Source organism: Salvelinus sp. IW2-2015, unplaced genomic scaffold (assembly GCF_002910315.2).
Source record: "Salvelinus sp. IW2-2015 unplaced genomic scaffold, ASM291031v2 Un_scaffold3542, whole genome shotgun sequence".
In the NCBI taxonomy this organism is placed as follows: Eukaryota; Metazoa; Chordata; class Actinopteri; order Salmoniformes; family Salmonidae; genus Salvelinus; species Salvelinus sp. IW2-2015.
In genome coordinates this window covers 31219-50772 of record NW_019944822.1, presented here as the reverse complement: position 1 = coordinate 50772, position 19554 = coordinate 31219, and the positions used below count along the sequence as shown (strand labels likewise).

Sequence of the window (19554 nt, the reverse complement as noted above, 5' to 3'; positions counted from 1 at the left end):
ATCAGATGGGCGTGGCAGTTGCTAGCTAACGACTAGCTAACATGTCATCAGCAAGGTTACCGCTAGTATAAGAATATTTTGAAGATAAATACACAACGCAGAGGATGAGAGGATGAGAGTACTAATGGCCAATAGGGATTTGTCAATGTAAATAGGAGTTGGGTTTCAGTTCAACAGCTGTTTAGAATCTGTGGAATGTCACTCCTGAACTCAGAGCTACGTGTGCTACATGTGCTACGGTCTGTACCATGAGTCTGGAGCAGGATCCTTGTTATTTGGCCATTGGCCCAGTTGTACTGCAAGGACTTCTGATTGGTCAACCTCAGGTTAGGGTGGGGGGGTTATAAATGACATACTGTTTCTTTGTTCTGTGGAGAAAAGCTGAGGACAGGGGAGACTGAACATCTACAGTGCCTTGCAAAAGTATTCGTCACCCTTGGCGTTTTTTGTATTTTGTTGCATTCCAACCTGTAATTTAAATGGGGTTTTATTTGGATTTCATGTAATGGACATATACAAAATAGTCCAAATTGGTGAAGTGAAATGTAAAAAATAATTTCTTTAAAAAAATTAAAAAAATGTAAAAGTGGTCCGTGCATATGTATTCACCCCCTTTACTATGAAGCCCCTAAATAAGATCTGGTTCAACCATTTASCTTCAGAAGTCACATAATTAATTTWAAAAAAGTCCACCTGTGTGCAATCTAAGTGTCACATGCTCTGTCACATGATCTCAGTATATATACACCTGTTCTGAAAGAAATCACTAAGCAAGGGGTACCACCGAGCAAGCGGCACCATGAAGACCAAGGAGCTCTCCAAACAGGTCAGGGACAAAGTTTTGGAGAAGTACAGATCAGGTTTGGGTTATAAAAAAATATCCGAAAATGTTGAACATCCCACGGAGCACCATTAAATCCATTATAAAAAAATAGAAAGAATTATACACCACAACAAACCTACCAAGAGAGGGCCGCCCACCAAAACTCACAGACCAGGCAAGGAGGGCATTAATCAGAGAGGCAACAAAGAGACCAAAGATAACCCTGAAGGAGCTGCAAAGCGGAGATTGGAGTATCTGTCCATAGGACCACTTTAAGCCGTACACTCCACAGAGCTGGGCTTTACGGAAGAGTGGCCAGTGACAGCTCAGACGAGGAACATAATCATAAGGAAAATGTCAGTGTTTAGGCAGCTCTGGATTTCTTTCGAAAATATAAATTGTTGATATGAAAATGGCAATGCTGAAGTAATGAAATCGATTAACATTCTACATTGCCACTGAATGATGTAGCTAATTTATTTAAAATTGTTGTATTTATAGTGTTTCTCTTATTTGAAATGTTTAAGACAACAGGCATCAAAGAGCAGAGCAGACAACAGCAGAGCAGATAACTTTCTAACAGGGGTCAGAAGAGCAGTGCACTACAGGAAGGTCAACAACAGAGCAGGGAGCTACAGGAAGGTCAACAACAGAGCAAGGAGCTACTGGATGCTCAACAACAGAGCAGGAAGCTACATGAGGGTCAACAACAGAGCAGGGAGATACTGGAGGGTCAACAACAGAGCAGGGAGATACTGGTATGCGTGCAACAACAGAGCAGGGAGATACTGGAGGGTCAACAACAGAGCAGGGAGATACTGGAGGGTCAACAACAGAGCAGGGAGCTACTGGAGGGTCAACAACAGAGCAGGGAGATACTGGAGGCACAACAACAGAGCAGGGAGAGGAGGGAGATACAGAAGGGTCAACAGCAGAGCAGGGAGCTACTGGAGGGTTAACAACTGTACCTCCCTGCACAACAACAGAGCAAGGAGAGGAGGGAGCTACAGGAGGGTGAACAGCAGAGTAAGGAGGTACTGGATGCTCAACAACAGAACAGGGAGAGCAGGGAGATACAGGAGGGTCAACAGCAGAGCAAGGAGAGCAGGGAGGTACAGGAGGGTCAACAGCAGAGCAGGGAGAACAGGGAGCTACTAGAAGGTCAACAACAGAGTACTGAGCTACTAGAGGGGAAACAACAGAGCAGGGAGAGCAAGGAGCTACATGAGGGTCAACAGCAGAGCAGGGAGGTACAGGAGGGTCAACAGCAGAGCAGGGAGGTACAGGAGGGTCAACAGCAGAGCAGGAAGAGCAGGGAGGTACAGGAGGGTCAACAACAGAGCAGGGAGCTACTGGATGCACAACAACAGAGCAGGGAGAGCAGGGAGCTACAGGAGGGTGGACAGCAGAGCAAGGAGGTACAGGAGGGTGAACAGCCAGAGCAGGGAGAGCAGGGAGGTACAGGAAGGTCAATAGCAGAGCAGGGAGGTACAGGAGGGTCAACAGCAGAGCAGGGAGAGCAGGGAGAGCAGGGAGCTACTGGATGCTCAACAACAGAGCAGGGAGAGCAGGGAGCTACTGGATGCTCAACAACAGAACAGGGAGAGCAGGGAGCTACTGGATGCTCAACAACAGAACAGGGAGATGGGAGATACAGGAGGGTCAACAGCAGAGCAGGGAGGTACAGGAGGTTCAACAGCAGAGCAAGGAGAACAGGGAGCTACTAGAAGGTCAACAACAGAGCACTGAGCTACATGAGGGTCAAAAGCAGAGCAGGGAGGTACAGGGGGGTCAACAGTAGAGCAGGGAGAGCAGGGAGCTACTGGACGCTCAACAACAGAGCCAGGAGGCTACAGAGTAGGGAGCTACAGGAGGGTCAACAACAGAGCAGGGAGCTACAGAGCAGGGTGCATGCTAGAGTGGCTAATGCTACTTCCGGATGTTGCTGCAAGCGATAGTCAACATCGAGGACTAGCAATCCTAGGTATTAACCACTTTAGCATGGTGGAGGAAAATTGTGTTTCATAAAGAATGTTGGCATATTTTCCCAGTTTCGTTCCACCTTCTCGCTATTAAATAGAGTTAAGAAGGAAATCAACGCCTTTGCAGACTGAATGAATAATTTTTTATGTACGAACCAGTCCACGGGGATAGGAGTGTATAGCCGGCTGCATACAACGCCTTTGGACGGTAAAATGAAAGGACTCAATATTACCATCTGCTGACCTTTGGGCTAGCTACAGCCTGGAGTGTGCGCCTGGACTTTTTAGAATCAACTGCAATTGCAACGATTGATTACAACAAAGTACAACAAATGGTGTCTTTGTTAATCATTAGTATGCCTACTCACTTTATAAATGGTTCACATGATTCATCTTTCATGCTTGTCAGTTAATGGAGCATTAACGCAGAAATGTCAATGTGTTTACTGGTGCAGACACGGCCCGTTCTAATCAATGATTAAAAAAAATAAAGAAATTGCCACATAAAAGTATGCAAAACCGTTTATTATTATTATTATTTGAATTTGTTGGTAAAATAGCAATTATTTGTTGATGTGTGAATATGTGATTTGTTGGCAATTCGTTTTCTCTCGGTCACAGCTTTGATGCACCTGTACTGACCTTCGCCTACAGGATGATAGCGGGGTGAACAGGCCGTGGCTCGGGTGGTTGTTGTCCTTGAGGATCTTTTTGGTCTTCCTGTGACATCGGGTGCTGTAGGTGTCCTGGAGGGCAGGTAGTTTGCCCCCGGTGATGCGTTGTGCACATATACAGTGTGCAAAACTCTATTATAACCGTTTATTATTATTATTTAAATTTTTTGGTAAAATAGCAATTATTTGGTGATGTGTGAATATCTGATTTGTTGACACTTCTTTTTTTTCACTTCCTGAAAAGTTGCCTTTTTTTATATGAGGTTTTGAACTCATTCCAAGGGGAACCGAGTGCTTGCGGGTTTTTCATCCTCCCTTGTACTTGGTTGATGAATTAAGGTCACTAATTAGTAAGGAACTCCCCTCATCTGGTCGTCTAGGTCTTAATTGAAAGGAAAAAACAAAAACCAGCAGACACAAGGCCCTTCATAGAATGAGTTTGACACCCCTGGTGGTCTAATATAAAAGCGGAATTAGCTGACACGGCAGTATGAGTGGGTCCTAAAGCTCAGAAAAGGGTAATGAAAGCAGAAGTTAAGACAGAGGAAAAGTCTGTCTGTTAGAGGCAGAGAGGAAAGAAAGGAACATATGGCCAAGAGTTCGGTCTAAGCACAATTTAGAAGAAGTAAGTCAAAGATAAAGCTTGGTAATGATCTTGACTTCCAAACTGACAAAATAGCCCAGCTGCAAGAAGGGAAGACGGAATGCACTTTTTCATTTATTTTAATAAATTTTTTCACACTTTTTCTCCACAGTTTTGTGATATCCAATTGGTAGTTACAGCCTTGTCTCATCGCTGCAACTCCCGTACGGACTCAGGAGAGGTGAAGGTCGAAAGCCATGCGCCCTCCGAAACACGACCCTGCCATGCCACACTGCTTCTTGACACACTGCTCGCTTAACCCGGAAGCCAGCCGCACCAATGTGTAGGAGGAAACACTGTACAACTGGCCACGCGTCAGTGTGCATGCACCCGGCCCACCACAGGAGTCGCTAGAGCATGATGGGACAAGGACATCCTCTAGTATTTACTTATTGATGGCTACTTCCCAGTAAGGGGACTTATACAGACGTCTTTTGGACGTCTTCTTTTGGTCCTGACTGGACCCGCCTTATTTGTTTGGTGCGGTCCGGACTGGCTTTAATATCATTGTCCATGGACGGGATTTTAAAAACACTGCTACGAAAAAGTTGTAGTTGTATCGAAATGGCGTGTTTTAGGGAATCTCATCCCCACACGTTGATTTCTGYACATCCATGTTTGGTTCAGATTTGGTACGATCCAGACTGGCATTGATTTGGCCCAAACATAGACATATACTGTATGTTTGGTTTAGATTTGGTCGGGTCCCCGTTCCATGTAATTGATCTATTCCAGAGCTAGCACACCTGATTAAATTTGTCAACACATCCTCAAGCTCCTGAATCTCAGCTAGCTGTTGTAAGATACATGCACTAACTGTAAGAATATCTGATAAATTAATTACTCAAATGTAAACATAGAGCACAACAGCACATAACATTACAGTAAAAAAAGTAGAGAAATTATTTTCAACATTCATTCAGAACAGAAGATGAACCTGATTCCAATGTCCGGAAAAGACTCACTGTCAACGTCGGGAAAATACGTACTTTCAACGTCCAGAAAATACATACTTTCAACATCCGTAAAATACGTATTTTAAACTTCACCTTTCATTCAGAACCTAGAATGAACCTAACTTCAACATCTGGAAAATATGTCATTTTGCTTACTGGGTTAAGACTTTTGGGAACACACTGAAAAGTATCTTGACACTGTTGTTCAGTTGTCTGTTTCCTGTGTTGATCTAACTAATTAGCTAGCTAGCATATGTACACTCACATCAATGTACAGAAAATATTTAAATCCATGTATTTGTTTGTGGCCTTTTATAAAGACAGCGCCCCAATTTTCCCTTGCCATAAGAGTTTGAAAATGACAACTGCTTTCTAAGTCTTGCGACCGACATCCCCGTATGATAAAATAAACAGTACCAAACCAAAAACATGAATCTGTTTAAAACAATCGATTTAGTGTAATTCTTGATGACTATAAACTTTTAATATTAACATCACCAATCTGAGGTAAAAACGATGAGTACTGTAACTTGTGAAAATGGGAGCTTGTGTAAGGCACGAACACAAACTGTCGACATTAGGGAAATTAGCAGATTATAAAATAATTTAATATGGCAAAAATAATTCAGTTTTGGATGATAGTTAATGTTGCCCACTCACATTTAAAAAATCCAAACATTTAGAGAGTTTAGAAATGCTCCTAAACATAATTGAACTAGTAGCTCCAGACTAGAGCTAATATAGTCTGCTTGAATGTTTGATGTCCCTAATAGTATAGTTATCTTTACAATACAAATGGTAAAAGGGACCCATGTCTGTCCCTGTTCTATGAGAGACTCACTGTCTTTCTAATCTAAATGCTGTAACAGTGACAAGGCATTCTATGCGACAGAGAAGGACTGAGGCAAAATGAAACCTGATCGCTTAACTGACTGTGTTCTAATGAGAACACAACATGACATGAGACCGAGGGGGAGGAATGGAAAGGAGGAAATGTTATATAACAATACTACAAACAATGTCCTGCATGGAAAACAATTAGGCAGTTCAATACGGTTAATGTTTCGCCAAATCGGGGAACTTGGTGAGATACTGTTCATAGAAAGCTTTTTTTGTTGTTGCAGTTTTGTGAACGTCTTTCTATTCTAAATACATGAGTAATGTACTGTAGTGTGCATAATCCCAGCAGAAACTTAGAAATTCCTTTTCTCCTACGTGGTTTTACAAGTTTATCAACTTTCAAAGCAGCATAAATTAATAAACGGTAAAAAAAAACAAGATCATCTCACATGGACGTACGTGTTGAGTAACATGTGTTGCAATCAGACTTTAGCCTTTAATCAAATATGGTAACATGGTAAATAAGCCATTGAGTCATTGCCACCAGCTCAGACCGCACCTCCATATTACTTCAACACCAGTGGAACATATTTGGATGAATCCATTTAACTGTGACCATGGTAAGAATGTTTTTTCATTGCATTTGTTATTTTGTATTAATATTCTGATTATTTTCTTTGGCTAATGTGTCACTGGTGGTCTGAGAAACGGACTGTTTGTGTGTGCTTATTTGGCATATTACTTTTTGTCTCAAGTGTTTTTGTCTAAAAGGTTTATTAGGACAAGCTTTAGTAAACATTTAGTAATGTGCAACCATCATATGTAAAGATATCTGAGGAAATGTATACAAACACAGACAGAAGACAATGACTCCAGCACAATGAAGATCTTGGATATTGATGACGACATGTATGTCAAGCCCAGAACAAGACATGGCTTTCAATATTCAGGTATCAACCTGTCTCTTATACACATCTAGATGTGTATAAGAGACAGCACACACACACACACACACACACACACACACACACACACAGTGTCTGTGTTTGAGTCTTATGGTGGTGGGGTTGAGTTGAAAGAAAATAATGAATTTCTGTCATCTAAAATAAAAATGAACAATACATGTTGGTGCAAAGATTGTATGAAAACATCTTGTGATTCAGTACATTTTCAGTGGTGGAAGAGCTCATTCAGAGTTGCTGCATTGTGTCTTGGATTGCTGTGTATTCTCCTACTGGCTGGGATCATAGGCCTGTGTGTCAACTGTAAGTTTAGTATGTTTTCACTGAACCATTCTTAATCATCAGTGACATAATCATTGATTAATATTTTAACTGTTCCCTTAGTCACTGGTCAGCATTACTGTGACGAAAGAGACCAGCTACAAATCAGTAATAACAACCTGACTAAAGAGAGAGACCAGCTACAAACCAGTTATAACAACCTGATTAAAGTGAGAGACCAGCTACAGACCAGTAATAATAACCTGGCTAATGAGAGAGACCAGCTACAGACCAGTAATAACAACCTGACTAAAGAGAGAGACCAGATACAGAGGGAGACAGAGAAGCTGAACAACAAGATCAAAGGTAACATTTCAATTTACTGAACTATTAGAAATTACTGTCTGTATAACATAATACAATAACAACTATATTACTTTGGGACAGTTAGATCACCTATTTAATCCACTAGACTTAGATTATTACACTTCTGATTTCAGATTTCATATGCTGTAACTTTTTGTCCAAGTTGTTGGGAAAGTGTTAAAAATGTCAAATGTTTGTAAAAGTTAAGAGAAAGTAGTTGATGTGGTTACTAAAACAGCAGTATCTCAAGATACAGGTACGCTAGCGTTAGCTACTCTACCTGTAGACTTCCAGTCATTGTGCTAACGCTAGTTAGCATTGGCTTGTGAAACTACCTCTAACTTCCTTCATACTGGACACAGAGACATGACACGGGGTTCCYTGGYTTCATCTGACTCTGGGGAAGTAGATAAAGGATGTAAGGTTCTAAATAATAATTTGTCTGAAATATTTAAAGTGAAACTTTTGCTGTCGCGAGCCACATGAATTAGCATAACTTTTACGGACTAAATGCAACGATACACAATGGTAGACATTTGAAATGCTACTGCACTTTAACCATTCCAGCTACAAACATAAAATCAACTTTAACATTTTCCAAATATTTTATAAATTATAACTATTTAAGTTGCTTAAAATAGCATAAAATCACCCCAACAGTATTAGTAACTTTTGAACTCTTCAAGATACAGACACCACATCAAGTATCACTTGTTCAGGCAAGAAATCAATCAATCAATCAATTAATCAAACAAATGTTTCAATTATAACCAGTCATTACCATTAGTACTGCAGTTCACTATCACTACTATAACGTATTTCACAACCATAAATACAAGCTAGCAAGCATGCACATTTTAATTTGGAAATGTACATTTTCTAGTTTCTCTGTTTTTAGTTTGTCCTCAGGTAGCCTCCTCTACGTCCTTGTTGTCAGCTGGTGAATTATTCAGAGGGCCCTAATTCAACAGGGCCCTAGTCTTCATAAGAGTCCTGTCAACCACAGGCTATGCTTACAACAATCAAACAGGTACTTTCTGTATTCAAACATTCTTCGCCATGTCCCTGTAGGAAATTTGGCGTTGAACGGAGTGGCCACTCAGTCATCACTGTATGGAATCGCGAAGCTTCCGATGCCATTGATGGAAAAGAAACACACACTATGGATCCTGCACCCATACTCTGAAAGACAGAAACCCGTGGTGGAGAGTGGACCTGCTGATGTGTACAGAATAACAGAGGTCACCCTCACCAACAGAGGAGACTGCTGTCCTGAGAGGCTTGTTGGTGCTCTGAGATCCGCATCGGTGACTCTCTGGAGAACAACGCATCAACAACCCCAGTGACACATATAGATGTTGTACATTTTTATGTCATGTCTTGAAGGTTTTCTGAACATTGGTCTTCATCCATGCTACTGTAGCTTTCTGTGGCTACATATTATAAAAGTCAGATCTGTATGGTACATTATAGAATGTCTAATTCACTCATCTCTTTCTCTCTCCCTCTCTCACTCCATATCTCTCCTCCATCTTTCTGACTCTCTCTCTCAGATGTGCCGTCATTCCTCCACATCCCAGCAGGAGAGGCCCACACCTTCCAGTGCAATGAGATGGAGGGTCGCTACGTTGTTGTGGTCATCCTGGCAGGTCGGAATGGCTCACTCTGTGTGAGTTGGAAGTTCATGGTATCCTGCAGGTAATCATCCGTAACTGTCTTCACTTTCGCATTGTCTAATTAGGTTTACATTACTTTTATACACTGAGTGTACGGACATTGAAAACTCTGCTTTCCATGACAGATGAATCCAGGTGAAAGCTATGATCCCTTATTGATGTCACTGTTAAATCCACTTCAATCAGTGTAGTTGAAAGGGAGAGACAGGTTAAATAAGTATTTTTAAGCCTTGAGAAAATGTAGACTGGATTCTTTATGTGTGACATTCAGAGGTGAATGGCCAGACAAAATATGTGTGCCTTTGAAAGGGTATGGTATTAGGTGCAGCGCCGTTTGTTCAAGAACTGCAACATCCTGGGTTTTTTACACTCAACAGTTTCCCATGTGTATCAAGAATGGTCGACCACCACAAGAACATCCTGCCAACTTGACAGAACTGTGGGAACACTGGCGTCAACATGGACCAGCACCTCCTGTGGAACACTTTCGGTACTTGTAGAGTCCATTGCCAGAGGAATTAGAGTTGTCCTGACGGCAGAAGGAGTGGGGGGGTGAGTCTAAATCATCAGTGATGTAATCATTGTTTCACTTTTTCACTGTTCATTAGCTTACTGGTGAGCATTCGGTGAGCGGAGAACAGTTACAGACAGGTACAACAACCTGACTAAAGAGAGAGACCAGATACAGAGGGAGACAGAGAAGCTGAACAACAAGATCAAAGGTAACATTTCAATTTACTGAACTATTAGAAATTACTGTCTGTATAACATAATACAATAACAACTATATTACTTTGGGACAGTTAGATCACCTATTTAATCCACTAGACTTAGATTATTACACTTCTGATTTCAGATTTCATATGCTGTAACTTTTTGTCCAAGTTGTTGGGAAAGTGTTAAAAATGTCAAATGTTTGTAAAAGTTAAGAGAAAGTAGTTGATGTGGTTACTAAAACAGCAGTATCTCAAGATACAGGTACGCTAGCGTTAGCTACTCTACCTGTAGACTTCCAGTCATTGTGCTAACGCTAGTTAGCATTGGCTTGTGAAACTACCTCTAACTTCCTTCATACTGGACACAGAGACATGACACGGGGTTCCRTGGRTTCATCTGACTCTGGGGAAGTAGATAAAGGATGTAAGGTTCTAAATAATAATTTGTCTGAAATATTTAAAGTGAAACTTTTGCTGTCGCGAGCCACATGAATTAGCGTAACATTTTACGGACTAAATGCCAACGATACACAATGGTAGACATTTGAAATGCTACTGCACTTTAACCATTCCAGCTACAAACATAAAATCAACTTTAACATTTTCCAAATATTTATAAATTATAACTATTTAAAGTTGCTTAAAATAGCATAAAATCACCCCCAACAGTATTAGTAACTTTTGAACTCTTCAAGATACAGACACCACATCAAGTATCACTTGTTCAGGCAAGAAATCAATCAATCAATCAATTAATCAAACAAATGTTTCAATTATAACCAGTCATTACCATTAGTACTGCAGTTCACTATCACTACTATAACGTATTTCACAACCATAAATACAAGCTAGCAAGCATGCACATTTTAATTTGGAAATGTACATTTTCTAGTTTCTCTGTTTTCAGTTTGTCCTCACGTAGCCTCCTCTACGTCCTTGTTGTCAGCTGGTGAATTATTCAGAGGGCCCTAATTCAACAGGGCCCTAGTCTTCATAGAGTCCTGTCAACCACAGGCTATGCTTACAACAATCAAACAGGTACTTTCTGTATTCAAACATTCTTCGCCATGTCCCTGTAGGAAATTTGGCGTTGAACGGAGTGGCCACTCAGTCATCACTGTATGRGAATCGCGAAGCTTCCGATGCCATTGATGGGAAAAGAAACACACACTATGGATCCTGCACCCATACTCTGAAAGACAGAAACCCGTGGTGGAGAGTGGACCTGCTGAATGTGTACAGAATAACAGAGGTCACCCTCACCAACAGAGGAGACTGCTGTCCTGAGAGGCTTGATGGTGCTGAGATCCGCATCGGTGACTCTCTGGAGAACAACGGCATCAACAACCCCAGGTGACACATATAGATGTTGGTACATTTTTATGTCAYGTCTTGAAGGTTTTCTGATACATTGGTCTTCATCCATGCTACTGTAGCTWTTCTGTGGCTACMTATTTAAWAGAGTCAGAATCTGTATGGTACATTATAGAATGTCTTAATTCACTCATCTCTTTCTCTCTCCCTCTCTCACTCCATATCTCTCTCTCCATCTTTCTGACTCTCTCTCTCAGATGTGCCGTCATCTCCCACATCCCAGCAGGAGAGGCCCACACCTTCCAGTGCAATGAGATGGAGGGTCGCTACGTTGTTGTGGTCATCCCTGGCAGGTCGGAATGGCTCACTCTGTGTGAGTTGGAAGTTCATGGTACTCCTGCAGGTAATCATCCGTAACTGTCTTCACTGTTCGCATTCGTCATCAATTAAGGTTTACATTACTTTTATACACTGAGTGTACGGAACATTGAAAACTCCTGCTCTTTCCATGACAGATGAATCCAGGTGAAAGCTATGATCCCTTATTGATGTCACCTGTTAAATCCACTTCAATCAGTGTAGTTGAAAGGGAAGAGACAGGTTAAATAAGTATTTTTAAGCCTTGAGAAAATGTAGACGTGAATTCTTTATGTGTGACATTCAGAGGGTGAATGGGCCAGACAAAATATGTACGTGCCTTTGAAAGGGGTATGGTATTAGGTGCCAGGCGCACCGGTTTGTGTCAAGAACTGCAACACTCCTGGGTTTTTTACACTCAACAGTTTCCCATGTGTATCAAGAATGGTCGACCACCCAAAGAACATCCTGCCAACTTGACAGAACTGTGGGAAACACTGGCGTCAACATGGACCAGCATCCCTGTGGAACGCTTTCGGTATCTTGTAGAGTCCATTGCCAGAGGAATTGAAGTTGTCCTGACGGCAGAAGGGAGTGGGGGGGGTAGCATTCTAAATCATCAGTGATGTAATCATTGTTTCACTTTTTCACTGTTCCATTAGTTACTGGTGAGCATTCCGGTGCAGCGAGAGACAGCTTACAGACCAGCTACAACAACCTGACTAAAGAGAGAGACCAGATACAGAGACAGGCAAGCTACAACAACCTGACTAAAGAGAGGAGACCGAGAGTACAGACCAGCTGACAACAACCTGACTAAAGAGAGAGACCAGCTACAGACCAGCTACAACAACCTGACTAAAGAGAGAGACCAGCTACAGACCAGCTATAACAACCTGACTAAAAGAGAGACACAGTACAGACCAGCTACAAAACCTGACTAAAGAGAGAACCAGCTACAGACCAGCTACAACAAACCTGACTAAAGAGAGAGACCAGATACAGACCAGCTACAACAACCTGACTAAAGAGAGAGACCAGCTACAGACCAGTTATAAGAACCTAAATTAAAGAAAGAGACCAGCTACAGACCAGTAATAACAACCTGACTAAAAGAGAGACCAGCTATAGACCAGTTGTAGCACCCTGACTAAAGAGAGAGACCAGCTACAGACCAGTAATAATAATCTGACTAAAGAAAGAGACCAGCTACAGACCAGTTATAAGAAACCTAATTAAAGAAAGAGACCAGCTACAACCAGTAATAACAATCATGACTAAAGAGAGAGACCATCTATTAGACCAGTAATACCAAACCTGCTAAAGAGGAGAAGACCAGCTACAGATCACTAATACAACCTGACTTAAAGAGAGAGACCAGCTATAGACCAGTTGTAGCACCCTGACTAAAGAGAGAAGACCAGCTACAGACCAGTAATAATAACCTGACTAAAGAGAGAGACCAGCTACAGACAAGTTATAAGATAAAGAAGAACCTACATTAAAGAAAGAGACCAACCAGCCTACAGAAGACCAGCTCAACATAAACAATCTGACTAAAGAGAGAGACCATCTATAGCACCAGTTAATACCAACCTGCTAAAGAGAGAGACCAGCACAGACAGTAATACAACCAAACCCCCTGGCAAAGAGAGACCAGCTACCGACCAGTAAAGAGAGAGACCAAGCTACAAACCAGTAATAACAACCAGATTAAATGAGAGACCAGCTAGACCAGTAATAACAACCTGGCTAATGAGAGATACCAGCTTCAGACAGTAATTACCAACCTGGCTAAAGAGAGGAAACAGCACCGACCAGTAAAAGGAGAGACCAGCTACAGACCAGTAATAAAACAACCAGATTAAATGAGAGACCAGCTAACCAGGTAAGTAAACAACCTGGCTATATAGAAGAGACCAGCTACAAAGGGAGATAGAAAAAGCTAAACAACAAGATTAACAGTAAAATGCAGTTTACTGTACTATTGGAAAGGACTGTCTGCGATCACATAATATGGACTAACAAATTTATCCAGGCAGTACCACAACTGTCCGTGATTGGAAGCCCATACGGCGGCACACAATTGCCCTGCGTGTCCGGTCTGGCCGGTGTAGGCCATCATTGTAAATAACAATTAGTTCTTAAGTAAATCTTAACTGAACTTGCCTAAGTTAAATAAAGGTTAAATATATATATATATTTGTTTTTTGTTCCCGTTTTTAATTTCTTAAGCATTTTCTATGAATGTAACATTTTACCAGTGTAATAAATCTTTCAAGTAAAAATAAAAAAATAAAAATTAATCTTGATATTGTCCAGGAGGACCCTGTCCTGAAGATGGAACATCTGTCTCCAGCTGTACTACACCACCACCGCGATTAAAAACCTGGAGGCAGAGCAGAGAGGACTGCACAACGAGAGAGGAGCACACCTGTGATCATAAACAGCAGAGAGGAACAGGTGTTGTGTGTGTGTGTGTGTGTGGTGTGGGGATGTGTGTTGTGTGGTGTGGTGTGTGTGTGTGTTGTGTGTGTGTGTGTGTGTGTGTGGTGTGTGTGTGTTGTGTGTGTGGTGTGTGTGCAGTGGAGACTTTGTATTAATAATACGGTCTTTCTGCCATAATAACAGACATTTATCAATGGGTTATACGGACCGGGGAACGAGACTTGGATCGGTCTGATGAACGTTGACACTGAGGGGACCTGGAAATGGGTGGACGGCACACCACTAACCACAGCGTAAGAGTTCTGTAATTCACTGACTGACTGGAGTAGTTTCTGTGAGAGTGGCCAGCCTGATGCTCTGTTGTTTATACTGCAGGTATTGGAGGACTGGAAAGCCTAGCAGCTATTTAGGGGCAAACCAGGACTGTGTGGAGTTTTTCCACCGTTCATCAGACCCAGGGGAGTGGAACGACGAGGAATGTCACAAGTCAAACAACTGGATCTGTGAGATATTTTAATTCTCATACTCTCTGCACTGTTACTACATGTAACTGCCAAAACAAGGAAACATTTCAATAAATGAGGGCGGATCTGGCGGCTCTGGGTGTATTTTCCTGGCATGGTTTAGGTCCACTCAACCACTTAGAGGGCAAGGTTAACACCAATAAATACACAGCCATTCTCAGTGATCACCTTCAACCTCTGGTGAATMATTTATATCCTGATGGGAGTGGTCTCTTCCAGGATGACAACGCCCCCATCCACAGGGAACCAGTGGTCACTGAATGGTTTGATGAGCGTGAAAATCATGTAAACTATATGCCATGGTCGTCTCAGTCACCAGAACCCAATAGAACACACATGGAAGATTCTGGAGCGGCGCCATTTTTCTCCTGACAGAATGGTGTTCGCATCCCTCCAATAGAGTTCCAGACACCTGTAGAATCTATACCAAGGCTCATTGAAGCTGTTCTGGCGGCTGGTGGCGGCATAACGTCCCATTAACACAATTTATGTTGGTGTTTCCTTCATTTTGGAAGTTAACTGTATGTTGATAATGGTCTGAATATTGCTGATATATTCTGGTAGAACGCTACTCTGAATTACATTTCTGACAGAAAGGCACAGACACACACGAATCATGTTCAGATTTCATATAAGTAGGTGTATAATASCATTGAATATCTGCTGTAAATCAATTTTTATTTTTACATGATTTGTATGGTATATTTTATACAGTATGTCTGCTACTTGTGCTTTCATCATGCTGAACATAAACAATGTGTACTTCCTGACTATTCAGTAAATCATTGAACCTAGATTAAAGACATTTCCTTGTTGAATACATTATTGTTCGCTCTGAGTTTATCTATCATGGAGTCTACAGTAGAAAGACAAGACACCTCTCTACCTCTGTATATTAGTTTATCTAAGATGGAGTCTAGAAGCGATAAGACACCTCTTACCTCTTTTATATCGTTTATCTAAGAGGAGTTAGATAGGTATAGACACCCTCTACCTCTTTATATTAGTTTACTCTAAGATGCTAAGTCTAGAAGAAGTAAACACCACTCTACCTCTGTTTATATTATCTAGATGGACGTCATGGCTCTAGAAGGATAAGACACCTCTCCTACCTCTTTTATATTAGTTTATCTAAGATGGAGTCTAAAGATAAGACCTCCTCTCTACCTCTGTATATTAGTCTTATCTAAGATGGAGTCTAGAAGGAAAGACACCTCTCTACCCCTTTCATATTTCGTTTATCTAAGATGGAGTCTAGAAAAGGATAAGACACCCTCTCTACCTACTTACATTATAGATTAGTTTATCTTAAGGATGGCTCTAGAAGAGACACCTCTCTACCTCCTGATATTAGTTTATCTAAGATGGAGTCATAAGAAGATAAGACACTCCTCTCTACCTCTTTATATAGTTATCTAAGATGGAGTCTAGAAGGATAAGACAAACCTCTCTACCTCTGGTATATTAGTTATCTAAGATGGGGTCTAAGAGAAGGATGAAAGGTACACCTCTCTACCTCTTTAATCATTCGTTATCGTAAGATGGAGTCTCAGAGGATAACACCATCTTCTTACCTCTTTATGAAATAGCTGTTAATTTGCTTCTTAACGCGAATGGTAGGTGCTAACGCAAGGATAAGACATCACCTTCTATCCCGTACTATCGTTGGTATCTATCTGGCCTCCTAGGAAGGTACAAGACACCATCTCGTAGACCTCTCTTAGCTATTAGCATTTTCTCTAAGATGTGAGGTCTAGAAGAAAAGACACCACTCTAGCCTCTGTATTATTAGTTGTAGTCCTAATCAATAGGTCAAACTCTTAGAGACGAGACCAAGACGACCTCTACTACCTCGTTATATTAGTTTCTCTAAGATGGAGTCTAGAAGAATAAGGACACCACTCTACCTCTGTTTATTGTTATTCTATCTTTACTGTATGTTCTTAGAAGACAAGACACCTCTCTACCTCTAAGTTACTGTTTACCTTTTTAAAGGTCTACCCCCACATTTTAACAACTTTCAAAACGTCTGCAAATATCACAGATTGGGAATTTAACACATTCAGTAGCTATCGCTAACAGACGTCCAGAAAGGCAATGAACAAGACATACACAACCAGATTGAAAGCTACGACCCTAGCCTGGAATTAACAACGATAATTACCTCCATGTCCCTATTGTTGACGTGAAACAATAGTAAAACAACAGTGATAGTCAGGGTGGATTCTAGGCTACCTAATGTCTAGGTATATAGTACAGATGGTAAAAGGGACCCATGCCTTGTCCTGCTTCTATGAGAGACTCATTGTCTTWCTAAWCTAAATGCTGTAACAGTGACAAGGCATTCGATGCGACAGAGAAGGACTGAGGCAAAATGAAGCCTGATCGCTTAACTGACTGTGTTCTAATGAGAACACAACATGACATGAGACCGAGGGGGAGAAATGGAAAGGAGGAAATGTTCTATAACAATACTACAAACAATGTCCTGCATGGAAAACCACTCCAGGAAACCAAATGAGCTACAGTGAATGTTCAGAACTTAATTGTGTTTTTGTTGACAATGCCTGAAAATTGTACTTTTAGTCATTTTGTTGAGGAGAAAAACCGGTGAGTTCAAACTGATGGAAACAACACATCCATCTCTAAGAAAGATAGACTGAGAAACAGTCCTTTCAAACTGAGAGGAACAGAAACTAATTTCACAAGTATCACTTCCTTCTATTATCTGTGTCAGTCACTTGTAACTGATCTCTGATCTCTCTACCAAAACAGTCTGGAATGAAAACTGGTTTTCAAGTTTCCAATAACTGTTAGATACGGTGCTTTGGGGAACAGTTAAACCCTGACTATACATCCCTGCTGTACATTTCTGAAATGGAGCATCCTTTTCTTGTTCCACATGATTATCCCTTTGAGTCCCCCACCCTCTTTCCTATGAGCTGGAGACAATACACACAGTCTGTGTTAACTCAATACACCATCAGGTCTGTGTATCCAACCTCATACACCATCAGTGGTCAACTCAATACACATCAGAGTATCAACCTCACACAACATCAGAGTATTCAACTCAATACAACATCAGAGTATCAACTCACAAATAACTTCAAGAGTATAATCACCTAATAACACATCAGAGTAACAACTCAATACAACATCAGAGTATCACTAATCACAATCAGAGTAACAACCTCAATCACCCTCAGTCTGTGTATCAACCATACACACAATTAAATCTCAAATGTTGTTATCAACCTCATACACACCATCACGAAGTATCACCTCAATACAACATCAGGTATACAACTCAATACAAACATCAGAGTATCAACCTCAAACATCAGATATCAATCGTCAATACACTCGAGTACAAGCTCACAATACACAGTCTGTGTATCAACCTCTACTACACACGCAGAGTAGCAACTGTACAACTCAGAGTGATCAACTCGATAAACATTCAGAGAGTATCACCTGCAAACACATCAGAGTATCAACTCAATACAAAGGTAGCACCCTTCATACACGAGTATCAGCTCACACAAAGCATCAGCAGTATCACCTCAATACAACATACAGAGATTATAACTAAAACAACTCAGAGTATACCTCAATACACATCAGATAATCAACCATCAATCACAACATCATCAGAAGACTATACCTAATACAACATCAAGTCGGTATCAAACTCAATACAGCCATCATCTGGTATCAACTCATACGACATCAGTCTGTGTATCACTCAACTACAACATTCCTGAGTATCAACCTCAAACAAATAGAATCAACTAACTCAGAGTTATCACTCAACTACCATACATCAGAGTACAACCTCAACAATCGTCTATACATCAAACAAATCGAGTGATCACCTCAACACAAATCAGAGTTAAACCTCATAAAACAATCAGAGTATCAAACTACAATAAATCACCAACAACATCAGAGTATTCAACTCAAACATAGACTCAAAAAAGGATCAACTCAACACTCAAGTACAACTCAAAATCAAGAGTCTCACACACTCAATCACCTCAATACACCATCAGTCTGTGTATCAACCTCTAATACACCTCGGTGTAAACCCAATAAGCATCATGGTTAACGCGCACTCACTACAGCTAAACCCTTACGCTATCAACCTCATAACCTCCAACAACTCAGTGTATCAACCTCAATATAATTTCAGTCAACCTCAAGCACATCCAAACTTCAAATACAATCCTATACAAACTGCTCTAATTAAACCAATAAAGACCTGTGCATCAAAAACAAAACACCCAGGAAGAACGAGCGAAGAATTACAGTTGCCTCAGAAGTTTACACCCATACTTTTTTCACTTTTCGAATGTGAAAGCTGAATTTAAAATGGATTAACATTTCAATTTCTTGTACTGGCCTACTAAATCTGTAAAGTGGATATATATTTGTTGAAATTTTTACAATAACAAAACTTAAAATGCTGAAATGTTTGAGTAATAATTTCACCCCTTGTTATTTCAAGCCTAAAGAAGTTCAGGAGTAAAGTTGTTTAACAAGTCACATAATAAGTTGCATGGACTCACTCTGTGTGCAATAATAATGTTTAACATGCTATTTTAATGACTACCTCATCTCTGTGCCCACACATACAATTATCTTTAAGGTCCCTCAGTCGAGCTGTGAATTTCAAGCAGATTCAACACAAAGACCAGGGAGGTTTTCCAATACCAAGAAGGGCATCTATTGGTATAAATAAAAAAGCAGACATTGAATATCCCTTTGAGCATGGTGAAGTTATTAATTACACTTTGGATGGTGTATCAATATACCAGACTACAATGATACAGGCGTCCTTCCTAACTCAGTTGTCGGAGAAGAAGGAAACCGCTCAGGGATTAGCATGAGGCCAATGGTGACTTTAAAACAGTTACAGAGTTTATAATGACTGATAGGAGAAAACTGAGGATAGATCAACAACATTGTAGTACCAACTTGTAGTTACTCCACAATACTAACCTAATTGA

General features: G+C 40.8%; 2 protein-coding genes and 1 long non-coding RNA gene across 3 annotated transcripts; 2 read left to right on the top strand and 1 right to left on the bottom strand.

The window, feature by feature from the left end:
• Nucleotides 1–6431: 6431 nt before the first annotated feature.
• LOC112076065 (uncharacterized) lies at nucleotides 6432–8853 on the top strand. The gene is made up of 5 exons (XM_024142947.2): nucleotides 6432–6538; nucleotides 6775–6868; nucleotides 7082–7183; nucleotides 7265–7507; nucleotides 8579–8853. Exons 1-5 carry the CDS (start codon nucleotides 6536–6538, stop codon nucleotides 8851–8853), a joined length of 717 nt encoding a protein of 238 aa, XP_023998715.2. The 5' UTR covers nucleotides 6432–6535.
• Nucleotides 8854–9826: 973 nt separating this feature from the next.
• On the top strand, nucleotides 9827–15362 carry LOC139025910 (fucolectin-like; the record flags this gene model as incomplete). Its single annotated transcript, XM_070441165.1, has 6 exons — nucleotides 9827–9905; nucleotides 10979–11252; nucleotides 11471–11616; nucleotides 13893–14033; nucleotides 14202–14311; nucleotides 14394–15362. Coding segments are annotated over 5 exons (702 nt in total), but the record flags the coding sequence as incomplete, so codon positions are not given.
• Nucleotides 12381–13382, bottom strand: LOC139025911 (uncharacterized). Its single transcript, XR_011477581.1, has 3 exons — nucleotides 13319–13382; nucleotides 12549–12675; nucleotides 12381–12466 (listed from the first exon to the last, which is right to left on the bottom strand). It is a non-coding gene; the product is annotated as an uncharacterized lncRNA (long non-coding RNA).
• Nucleotides 15363–19554: the final 4192 nt, after the last annotated feature.